The 12,587-nt window shown below is 38.3% G+C and overlaps 2 protein-coding genes across 2 annotated transcripts in view; both read left to right on the top strand.

Moving 5' to 3' along the window:
• Window positions 1-156: 156 nt before the first annotated feature.
• LOC107587096 (protein ABHD18-like) lies at window positions 157-5,962 on the top strand. Its single transcript, XM_016274740.1, has 11 exons — window positions 157-275; window positions 824-933; window positions 1,508-1,592; window positions 1,746-1,846; window positions 1,969-2,044; window positions 3,488-3,572; window positions 3,681-3,708; window positions 3,805-3,943; window positions 4,075-4,164; window positions 5,259-5,360; window positions 5,531-5,962. Exons 2-11 carry the CDS (start codon window positions 842-844, stop codon window positions 5,960-5,962), a joined length of 1,230 nt encoding a protein of 409 aa, XP_016130226.1. The 5' UTR covers window positions 157-275; window positions 824-841.
• A 21-nt stretch (window positions 5,963-5,983) lies between these two features.
• LOC107587095 (protein FAM193B-like) overlaps window positions 5,984-12,587 on the top strand; it is a 16,125-nt gene continuing 9,521 nt past the window's right edge. Inside the window, exons 1-3 of the mRNA XM_016274738.1 lie at window positions 5,984-6,264; window positions 10,659-10,934; window positions 12,087-12,110. Coding sequence (XP_016130224.1) covers window positions 6,100-6,264; window positions 10,659-10,934; window positions 12,087-12,110 — 465 coding nt within the window. The 5' untranslated portion in view covers window positions 5,984-6,099. The remainder of the gene's footprint in view (window positions 6,265-10,658; window positions 10,935-12,086; window positions 12,111-12,587) is intronic.

The following is a 12,587-nucleotide window of genomic DNA, read 5'->3' as shown; positions in this document are numbered from 1 at the left end:
AAATTACACTTGTAAATCTGAAAGGAATCCTGGGGAGTTGCTACTGTAGAGCGCGACTTTTAAATTATTCTGTACAGCACCGCCATCTACTGGTGCAACTGAATAACAGTGATCAACATGATGGCACCGCCGATCATGAGCGTAGAAGAAGAGTTACTTCCGGCAGTGAGTGAAAGCTGGGATGGCGCTGCACCGTCAAATGGAATTCGCCCTCTGTCATGTGTACTGATCCGGTTTCTTCAAAGACACCCACATCTACGTCCTTTTAGCTTGAGGTATATACTTATTTCTTTACGTTCATCCATACGCAGTTTGTTTTAAAGTCTTTTGTGGGCTTGGAAAAGCAAGCAGAGTTTGTCAAACCATAACGTTATATGCAACTCTACTGCAGCTTCCTCTCTGACAGCTGATTAGATTTACAACAGACGGTCAGTGTGGGATGTTCACACACTTTTCTTCTTTAAGGGACAATATGACAAATCAGATAATCATTTTAAGGTCATAATAACAAGAAGAACTTGAATTGAAGTGTCACTGTCTGGTTAGGGCTTGCTCAGTAACTAGTCAGTACTATCATTCATGAATGAGAGGTTATGTTCGCATTCAGAAACGAAGGAAATTCAAGCGCCCTGTAAAGTTTGATAACCATTGGTATGTCAATTGCACTGTCTAGCAGGAGTTCTGTTAGTTTGTTGTGTGTTGTGCTCCTAAACCCACTCAGCTGCTCAGTTCTTATATATTGGAATGTGTAAAGCCATAAGGCTGACTGACTGATGGATTATGACTTGTCAAGTTCTGATTAAGTGTATTTTGTTTTTTGCAGAATAATGTTTTTTTGTCAATGGGTGTGAGTCGGCTTGATGTTCTGTATAGAAGGCTTCTCCTCACCAAACTCTTCATTCAAGGATGGGGAAAGCCAGAGGACCTGAAAAGGTAAATTACTAACGAACTAACTAAACAAAAAATGAAACAATGAATCTTCAATGACTTCACTTACGGTATGATTAAATAATTATCCTTAAATAGTAATTAGTGGTGGCATGAGTGTTATGAATTATGTTCATATTTCATTTAAAGGTGGACTTTAAAGATTATTGTACCAAAAGAATCTTCCAAAGAAGACAGATATGGATGTATGATCAAACCCAATGAATATATACAGAATAAAACCAAAAATGCAAATGATATGTAAAAATAAAACGTAAAAATTATTTTTAGAAATTAGTCGTTTTGAGTACAGACAGTGGCATACTACACAATTGGCCGCATAATACTAAATAATCCATAGTTTGGCCTTAAAAAAAAAACATGTATAAAAAAAAAAAGAAAATATTTGTTGAAGAAAATATCTATAGTAATTCATGTAAAAACAATATGCATAAAAAGTTCTTAGTAGTGACAGGTATGCCATTATCAAGCAGATTGACATGAACAAAAAAAAAAACAATGAGTGATCCCAATTATTTAATTATTTATTTATTATATAATTATTTTATGGATATTACAGAATATTTGCGTTCCGGAAGATTATTGGCAACAGGGAGAGATACAAGGATCTGGTACAGAGGGACTACCCAGTATTTATTGACAAGGTAGATCTATCTATATATAAAAATGTATTCACACACACACACACACACAATTTTTTTAAAAATCTACATTTGTTTTTTAAAATAAACACCTATTCAGAATAATTGAAAATTGCATTCTGACCCATTGACTGTGTGTTACCGCTGTGCCCAAAGGTAGAAGATCACACAGATTGCAAAATTCACAATGGTCATTTCATATCGCCGCTGGAGCACTTTGTCCCGGGCATCTTGCCAGCTGAGTCCGTCAAAGCCCGGTAACCAAAACAAATCACCCACAAACACTGAATGCAAATGTGAAGGATTAATGTGACTTATTGTGTGGCTTGTACTGAAAGTTCTTTCAAATGAAGACATTTTGTTTCAACTTTCCCACTAGTTTCCAGTTTATTGTACCTAAGAAATGGAAAAGGCACAGACCAGTCTGTATTCACCTGGCTGGAACAGGAGACCATGTGAGTGTGCAAAAACTGGGAGTGTTTGTGCAATATACTCTTTTACTGTACAAATGTTTCAAAAAACATCTTACCAATTCGAAACTTTTGAAAAGTAGTGCATCAGTAACATATAGTTCAGCTGATATTAGAATTTATTTTTTATTGATTGATATTAGTCAATATTGGTTATTTTATATATATTTTATAATTTTATAATTGGTTATTTTACTGTACATTATTGTTTCTCCTCTATGCCCCGCCTTTCTGAAACGTGTCGATTTTTACAAAGCTCATCGGTCTGAAAAGTGAGGTGTGCTCTGATTGGCCAGCTATCCAGTGCTTTGTGATTGGCCGAATACCTCAAGCGTGTGACGGAAATGTTACACCCCTTACCATACTGTGGTGCCCTGTTCGGCCGGAGCAAGAGACAAAAACATAAAAACCCATTATAAACGAGGCATTTGTTGCATTCAGTGGGGACATAATTACGGATTATAATGATTTATACTGTCTTTTTACACGTTGCATTGCATCACGCCGTGTAAACATAAAACCATGTCTGCATTTGTGATCGGAGAAATGACAAACAACAAGTGCTACTCTACACTGCTCAAAACTCTCGTTTGAATTGCTCGGCGGATTCGACGAAGGAGCGTCCGGCGGTCTTGCGGCAACCACATATGACGACCCCGGGCTGGACTCCGCTTCGTCCACGGTGAAAGCCGATCCGGCGATCCATAGCGTGAAGTTGATGTATTTCCTCAGTGACCAGCATGGTTCAGCTCTAGGCATGACGAAGCGGATATCGTCCTCTTTTAGAAAGGCAAACCAAAGTAGTTTCGCTTTCACAACGAAACACAGCACCTTCACGACATGGCGGCAGCAACACTACTACAGTGAGAATAAAAGTTACGCCTTCTTTCTTTGCGTAAACATTTGGGCGGCGTTATGCAAATCTTCCCACATCGTGACGTAGACATGTGGGGGCGTGTTAGAACGAGCCGTTTTAGGTAGGTGTGGTTGACTCTTAACTTTTATAAAGAATATCTCTTTGGATTTGAGACTTTAGTCTTTGCTACTTTACAGATCTTCTTTATGCACCAAGAGCTTGTAACACTCCAAAGAGAAAGGAAAAATGGAAATCGCATTATATGACCCCTTTAAGATTGTGAAAAATGATCAATTATTGGCCGTAAGTATTATCTAGGATTTTATTTGAATTTGATGCATCTCTTTTTGTGTGTCTGTGTGTCTGTGTGTCTGTGTGTCTGTGTCTATGTGTCTATGTGTCTGTGTGTCTGTGTGGCTGTGTGGCTGTGTGGCTGTGTGTCTGTGTCTGTGTGTGTGTGTGTGTGTGTGTGTGTGTGTGTGTGTGTGTGTGTGTGTGTGTGTGTGTGTGTGTGTGTGTGTGTGTGTCTGTGTCTGTGTCTGTGTCTGTGTCTGTGTGTGTGTGTGTTGCAGTTTTTCTGGAGAAGACGAACACTAATGGCCAGACCAATGATTAAAGAATCAGGGATGGCATCTCTACTGTTGGAGAATCCTTATTATATCCTTAGAAATGTTAAACTACAGATCACACATTAGTTTGCCATGTAAAGCCTAGTGTCAAGAATTACTAGATCTTATCTGACACCTCCTTGACTCTGCGCCGTACACGGATACAGGAAACCTAAAGACCAGCTGTGAGTGTTTGTTTACCTGCAGCAACTATTGCTGTCCATGTCTTTCGAATGAACATTGCATGTTTACAATGTATATGATTTGTGTTTTTGATGCAGTCGCTCCAGTCTGAAGAACGTCTCAGACCTGTTTGTGATGGGTGGAGCGCTGATCCTGGAGTCTTCTGCACTGTTACACTGGCTGGAGCGAGAGGGTTTCTGGCCTCTAGGCATGACTGGCATTTCTATGGGCGGACATGTAGGTTCTGCGCACCTCATTAACATTTGACTTAATTCGTTCATGTTGTTTCTAATCAAATTTGTTCTGAAGAACCTGTTCCATATCCTGTGTAACATATATACAATATCTATTGTTGATTTTCATCCTAGATGGCATCATTAGCTGTAACAAACTGGCCCAAACCAATTCCACTCATACCTTGTTTATCCTGGACGACTGCTTCAAGTGTTTTTACCACAGTAAGATTTAAGTTGTATTAGTGTTGCCTACAAGTCAATTCGGATTGGTCATATTTATAGGATGTTACAAAATCATAATTACCAGAGAGAAACTCAAACTTGTTTTTAGCTCAGATTTATCAAGTCAGTCAGTCATTGGTCAAAATTGAGTTTAAGTTTTTAGTGTGATGTATTTTGTGATCTTTTATTGAACAATAACTATAATTTTTTTCTTGAAAATACTGCTTATTTAGCGAGTTTATGAAATGTAAGACACTTTGGAAGCACAAGAATGTAAGCGATTACACACCTAATGCATAGCTTTTGCCCAATCAATTTATGGCATTATCTCTGAAGAGCTTATACCTTTGAACTTACAGTATATTTGTCAGAAAATGAAAATTGAAAGTGAAAGTATGTAGCAGTGTTATATCATTATCAGTTAAGAATATGTTTTATTAATATTTCCTTTTTAATTTGTACATTTTTAATACATTTGTTGTGTTTGTCTTTTTTAATTCTATATAGTTTGATACATTTTATTTCAGCTTTATTTTAGTACATCTGATAAACTAAATGAAAATTAGTAATGCTGCCATGGCAACTAGTTGAAATAAAATACGTTTTCTTGTTTTATTTCAGTTAGCATTAATTTTTTAAGTAACAACATTTTTTTTTTTTTGAGTTTTAGTTAACTGTAATAACCCTGGTATGAAGGAATTTCCCAGGACTTAAGGCAGCATTAGTCACTTAGCTACTGAACTTCATAGCTATGAATACCTTTCCGTCTTCATTCCTGTGTCAGTGAATCAACAGCATCAGAACATGGTAATATAGACACCAAGTGTCACTCACTCCCATTTACAGTTGTTCATTGATTGATTCAATAGACTCAAAATAAAAGTTTTAGATAACTTGGGTAACTAGGTGACTTACCCCAGTTAGTTAAAGGCTTTTTTTTAATTTTTACTGTATGAGTGCCTTGGAGTATTTCATCTTTTCAGTTGAATAATTTTAGGTATTTTAGCTTGATTGACCTAAAATACATGAAATTATTTCCTTTTTTTCTGTTTCGTTTTTTAAAATCTATTAAAAATGTATCTGCTTTTCTGCAGGGTGTTTTAAGTCGAGCTGTGAATTGGAAAGAACTGGAAAAGCAGTATTGCGCACACCCAGTATATGAGGAAGAAATCATCAATATGCTGGAGTATTGTGGGGTAGGTCGTTTATTCTGTTTTGTTGTAGTTTAGCTTGGTTTTATATGAAAGACACCACAAAAGATCACAGAAGGAGATATGATTTGTTCCTCACATAGTGTATCACATGACTCGTGTTGAAGGTGCAACATTTTTGGTGAATCACTCACTGACACACCCATGATTTTCAGACAGACTCTTTCCGGATGGGCCAGGAATTCGTAAAAAACGTCCCAGGCAGCTTTGACAGTCTCTCTGACCTGGATCTTACCCGTGACCTTGTTGACCTCCACTCGCCAGAAAGGGACCACCAGATGGGGCTGCGCTCCTCTTGTTCTCAGCCTGGGACTGGAGGTCACGCCTCAGACTCAGCTCTACTGATGGGCCGAAGAGAGAGAGACGGGCTGGATCAGATGCTGTCCGCTGTGAGCAGCAGCGGGCCTCATTTGGATATGCTGCATGCTAAAAACATCACCTGCGGGGCTGGTCAGTGGCATTCGCTGCAGCGGGAGTCTCTCTGCTTCATGAAGGGTGTTATGGATGAATGCACACACATCGCCAATTTTTCAGGTACAGATCTCTTTGATTTGTTGACATGGTTTGGAATGGGTTCCTGTGTTTGATCCTCTCTTTCTTGTATACTCACTGTTATCTTGCCTTGTGAAAGAACAGGAGCATTCGCGACTGCCTGCAAGAACCGAAACTGTGTTTCTACACCGAACCTGGAGACCAGCCGACGGGCATAATACGGACTAAAGCGATGGCGAGAAAAAAAAGCAAGCAGCAGGGCGTCGGGGCCAAGGATTTAGTATCGGGACAGCAGCAGTCGAAGAAGCCCGGCGATGCGGGAGCAGCAGCGGCAGCGGCGGCAGCAGGAGGCGGCGCTGGCGGCGGAGGAGATGCAGGAGCGAGCAGGACCAATCAGGTAGCTAATGCTAACGCGTACATCCAACAACACACCTCTTTGAGCCGGTTGTCGCTGTTAGCGACTTGATTTTAAACTATTTTTACGGGCGCTATATCTAGGGCTCTGTTGCACATGCAGTTATTTGTGTTTTCGCGCTTATTTTGCGTTTTGTAGCTCCTGGTTAGCGATGTCCGATTCATGAACCACTCGGATCATTTTGTGAATCGGTTCACCAAATCGTTCTAAAGGATTCGTTTACGAAGCGGACTGAATCTGTCAGAACAGTTCTCGAATCAAAACAACTGACAGAACATTTCCATTGACATTGTTGATAGATAGAGTTAAAAGTATTTTATTTTATGAGCAAAGATGGTAAAAAAAAAACGTGTTGGAAATATGTTGACAACAAAACAGTTTGTTTTAATGAAAAGTGTTTACTCGAACAACAGCGTTTTAATAAAACGTCTTCTGAAATGTGTAAATTGAGTTTGTATTGCTTAATGTAAATTATATTTACATTATAAATGACTTTAGAGAGCTAAATCACGTCTAAAACGAACATAAATGAGACGCATGAAATTACACTAAACATGCTTATTAAAAACTTAAGAAAAACAAAAAAGCTTGACATCAGTATGTGCAGATTACGCCGCTCTGGGATGTCAGGGACGACGTGATATCGTATTTACGTCCGGACGTAAAGGAATCTCTGAATCGGTTTTTGAACCGGTTCTTTGAAACGAACTGTTCGAATGAACCGTTTCGCGGAAATGAGTCGGATTTCTCATCACTACGCTTGGTCTCGCGCTGCACGGGCGGAGCAGCACTAGCTCGCTCGCCACCTATGCAAAGATATAAATAAATAAATATATTGCCTTCAAATCAGTCTAATAGCTTCAAGCAGTGCAGTACCTTTCATCTGAATGTCTTATACGAAACTGATTGTATATGTATAGCTGGTTAAAGAAAGCTAAACGAAAGTATGTGAAGCACAAAGCTAACAGTGTGTTATGTTGCTGTCGTCTACTAAATTATTCCTGTAGAGATTAGGCTAACGCGGTGCTACTAACCCAGCCATGGAGTCACACTTTGTTCTGACATAATTACCATGTGTTTTTGCATTAAATTACTATGGAGGCATATTTACTACGTGCCAAAGAGTTGCGTTATTACCATAAGGTTCAGTTCTGGTAGCCTTTCGTGGTTACCAACCAGCTAATATGATTGTTAATACTTTAAACACTCTAAATGTTGCACTTCCGATGCACAAAAACATAAATAATATTTGAGCTGATGTATTTAACGTTATGGTTTTGTGTTACAGTAGTCTTGCTGAACCTTTTCAGTTTTCTATAATAATTTTAATGTTGGAACAGCTCTATGTATAACACCTATATTTGTGTTGTGATTTACGTCTGTTTTGCAATATAACAGCTCATTTGTAAAGAATCGTGCTTTAATTATTGAGTTCTTGTTATAAAAAGCTTGTCCCGCTGACCAGTCAGTCATTGACTTGACAGACAGCGTTTTTGTGTAAAGGTTTTATATACACTTGTTTCAGACAGACTTCCAAAGCACCATAACATTATCTCTAATGATCTAGAACAAATTAAAATAAGCTTTAGACATAAGCAAGCAAATATTTATTTTGTCTGCAGTTCTTATTTCCTTGTAGAAAATGAAAGGTAATATGAACAAAAATGTAATTCATGAACTCATTTAACTGAATTTTACTCCACTGGATGCCTTTTTTAATGTTTCTACCAACCACTGAACCACTTATATCTGCGGTTCCTATGGTCTTAAAGGGATAGTTCACCCAAAAATGAAAATTCTGTCATTAATTACTCACCCTCATGTCGTTTCAAACCCGTAAGACCGTCATTCATCTTCGGAACGCAAATTAAGATATTTTTGATGGAATCTGAGAGCTGTCTGACCCTGCATAGACAGGAATACAACTGAAATGTTCCCAAGTCCAGAGACGTAACAAGGAGATCTGTAAAATAATCCATGTGACATCAGTGGTTCAACCGTAATTTTACGAAGCTACGAGAATAATTTTTGTGCGCAAAAGAAAAAAAACCCCACTTTATTCAACAAATTGTCTCCGCCGCATCACCCTGGTGCCGTTTTGGAGAGTATCAGCTGGACGTAAACAGCGTATGCTGTTCTGTGTCAGCTGCGTCACGCCGGATCTGTTTCCTATGTTGTTGTGATTTGATCTGAACAAAAACAGCATATCCGTGTGACGCAGCTGACACAGAACAGCATACGCTGTTTACGTTCAGCGGATATTCTCCAAAATGATGCTACAGGGTGACACGGAGGAGATTAATTGTTGAATAAAGTCGTTTTTTTTTCTTTTGCGCAGAAAGTATTCTCATAGCTTCGTAAAATTACGGTTGAACCACTGATGTCACATGGATTATTTTACAGATCTCCTTGCTACGTCTCTGGACTTGGGAACATTTCAGTTGTATTGCTGGCTATGCAGGGTCAGACAGCTCTCAGATTCCATCAAAAATATCTTAATTTGTGTTCCGAAGATGAATGAAGGTCTTACAGGTTTGAAATGACATGAGGGTGAGTAATTAATGACAGAATTTTCATTTTTGGGTGTACTAACCCTTTACATTTTTGATCTTCAGGCATTGAAAATGTATGAAAATAAATAGTTATTTTTGTCAAATAATTATTATTTACTGGGTTATGGATGTACAGTCATGGCCAAAAGTTGTGGCAGTGTCATCAATTTTGTGTTTTGCAAAGTTTGCAGCTTAAGCTGTTGTGGTGTTCATTCACACACAGATTTAGACAGATTTGTGAACAATATTTGAGAGAAATGGGCCTTTTGTGTACATAGAAAAAGTCTTAGATCTTTGAGTTCAGCTCATGAAAAATGTGGGCAAAAACAAAAGTGTTGCATTTATAATTTTGTTCAGTATAATTAGACTGTAAGAGCAGACTGATGGAGGGAAGAAGCGCTTCCAATCATTGTGTTCTTGTTAGCAATGGTTACCTCCAAAGAAACACGTGCAGCCATCATCGCTTTGCATCAAAATGGCCTCGCGTGCAAGGAAATTGCTACAAAGAATATTGCAAAGAAAGAACCATTTACCAGATCATCAAGAACTTCAAGGAGAGCGGTTCGACTGCAGTGAAGAAGTCTTCAGAACGTCCCAGAGTGTCCAGCAAGCACCAGGACCGTCTCCTCCTGAGGAGTCAGCTACGGAATCGTGTCTCCAGCAGTGCAGAGCTTGCTCAGGAATGGCAGCAGGTTTGTGTGAGAGCATCTGCATGCACAGTGAGGCCAAGACTTTTGGACAACGGCCTGGTGTCTAGAAGGGCAGCAAAGCAGCCACTTCTCTCCAAGAAAAACGTCAAGGACTGACTGAAATTCTGCAGGAAGTACAAGGACTGGACAGCAGAAGACTGGTGCAAAATGATTTTCTCTGATGAAGCTCCCTTTGACTGTTTGGGACATCTGGAAATTCGATTGTTCGGAGAAGAAAAAGTGAACGCTACCATGAGTCCTGTGTTGTGCCAACAGTGAAGCATCCTGAGACCATCCATGTGTGGGGTTGCTTTTCAACCAAGGGAGTGGGCTCTCTCATAATTCTGCCCAAAAACACTGCCATGAATAAAGAATGGTATCAAAACATCCTGCAAGAGTGACTTCTTCCAACGATCCACGAGCAATTTGGTGATGATCTGAGCATTTTCCAGCATGATGGAACACCATGTCACAAAGCAGGAGTGATAAAGAAGTGGCTCGAAGATCATTATGTTGAAATTTTGGATCCGTGGCCAGGCAACTCCCCCGTAAGACCTTCAAATATGTTTTTTTAGTTAATTAAGCATTTTAATAGTATCTAATGCAGTGACGTTCATATATTAAGTCCGTTCAAGTCATTTTTAGTTGTAAGTTGTATGTTGATACTGTATCAAGTGATCCATTTTTTGGGCTTATTTTTATTGGAAGATTGCACTAGCTGACTAAACAATGTTCATTCAGGTTTGCTGATGTTAAGTTTGCTTCCATTCTTTTATTGGATGAAGAACACCATGCCACAATTGTGACCAAAACTGTCCTCTTCTTTAGAACAGAAAGCTTAGTATGTCATTGAAGTCAATCCTGTGTACACAACACACAAAAAAGACCAAAAAAAAAATCTGATAGCACTATTTTCCATGCACCCTGTAGATCCCTAACTGTTTCTGTAGACATGCATTTTGAGGTGTTTTCTGTCATTTGTCTAAAAGATGAATGTGTTGTTATCCAGGTGCCGCTGTCCCACTCGTCCTCGCACAAAATTTATGTCACTGCCAAAACTTTTGGCCATGACTGTAGCTAGCTAAACTAGTCAGTCTGTTTTTTTTTTAAAAACTCATTTCCTCTCATCCCACAGTCCATGCACACCTGCTGCTTGCTGTGCCATCGGGAGTTTAAAGACTGGGGGGCAGGCCAGGTGAACGGGCTCCCCAGTCACGGGTCCAAACTGGCAGAGGCTGTACCTGCGCTCTCCCAGGCCCTGCTGAGGGAGGTTCCAGGCCGCAAGCTGGCAGACGCCGTGCCTTCGCTCTCCCAGTCGCTGTTGGGTGAGGTGCCGCTGTGGATCTGCCAGAGCTGCAGGAAGAGTGTGGAAGAGGAGGAGAGGAGAACGATTCAGGAGCAAACTGCGCAGGTAATTGAGATTAGCTCTGGGTAATTCATAGAAATTCACATTTTATGGACTAGTGTTTATAGACACAGTCAAAATGCATTATCTTTAATTATGAGTTTAGAATATGGTGAATGTTGTGTTGAATTTTGTGAAAAAGTTGTACTTCATAATCTATAAACTGTAGCATTTGGATTTCATTGCATTTAATACAAAATATGAAACAGAGTGGTAAACGAATCATGCTAAAACTTTTCTGAAAACTGACTTCGCTTTTCTAAATCATTCTTGGTCATTTGTGACTTTTAACCAACCAATATCACAGTTCGTACTGGTGTTCAAAAACCATACATTGTAAAAATGTTTTTCGAAGTTGTATATAAAACAAAAATATTGGAGTGCATATTACAAGAAAATACATTTCAGTTTTTCTTAAAAATATCACATTTAATTCAGTGTGTTGCTTCACATTTTTTTGTAATTGTGAAATTGACTAAATTTACTACTTGTAATTGTGAAAATTGTTTCTACACCATTTTTTTAAGGGTTAAAAGAATCTTAAGATATGCAAGTGTTTGCATTTGCAATTTGCACATGCAATTGTTTCCAAATACATCATTTTATACCTAGCATTCTTTTTTGTAAATCATTTTCTTATGCTGTCTTCCTTGAAGTTAAATAGATTTGAATAAAATTACGTGTAAAAAAAAAATAAAAAATTGAAAATGATTGAATGATTGAGTTAATTAAGCATTTTAATAGTATCTAATGCAATGACGTTCATATATTAAGTCCGTTCAAGTCATTTTTAGTTGTAAGTTGTATGTTGATACTGTATCAAGTGATCCATTTTTTGGGCTTATTTTTATTGGAAGATTGCACTAGCTGACTAAACAATGTTCATTCAGGTTTGCTGATGTTAAGTTTGCTTCCATTCTTTTATTGGATGAAGAACACCATGCCACAATTGTGACCAAAACGGTCCTCTTCTTTAGAACAGAAAGCTTAGTATGTCATTGAAGTCAATCCTGTGTACACAACACACAAAAAAGACCAAAAAAAAAATCTGAAAGCACTATTTTCCATGCACCCTGTAGATCCCTAACTGTTTCTGTAGACATGCATTTTGAGGTGTTTTCTGTCATTTGTCTAAAAGATGAATGTGTTGTTATCCAGGTTCCGCTGTCCCACTCGTCCTCATAAATATGCAGATTTAAGTATGTAAAAGCTGATAGAACACTGATGAAAATATTGCTTCAGAATAAATTTACTCCACCAAAAATCTCAGTGATGCAGTTATTTTGCGGGGATATTTTGTATGGAATATTGTCTGCTGATATGAAAAGTTCACTGTATATCGTAGTAATAAATATAATTTATTACAGCAATGATATTTTGTTTTCTTTTTAATTTATACACATTAAATATTACATAAATGTATGTAATAAAATGTGTATTTCCATTACAGGTTTAGGTCTTAAATTCCATATAAGGTGGTATTAAAAAGGTCTTAAAGTCTTAAATTTAACTTGTTCATATTTGCAGAAACCCTGAGAAGGCAACGAGTGTTATTATCACTATGTCGGAGACGCGCTAGCTTTCTCAAGGCAGACGAACTTAGAGTGGTTACAATCATCCGGGTTTAAATCACGCTCAAATTGATTTGATTTTGATGCA

The sequence above is a fragment of the Sinocyclocheilus grahami genome, unplaced genomic scaffold (assembly GCF_001515645.1).
Source record: "Sinocyclocheilus grahami isolate Dianchi unplaced genomic scaffold, SAMN03320097.WGS_v1.1 scaffold89.1, whole genome shotgun sequence".
Taxonomy (NCBI): Eukaryota; Metazoa; Chordata; class Actinopteri; order Cypriniformes; family Cyprinidae; genus Sinocyclocheilus; species Sinocyclocheilus grahami.
Note: the sequence above shows the minus strand (reverse complement) of the source record. Positions and strands in the feature narration are given on the sequence as shown.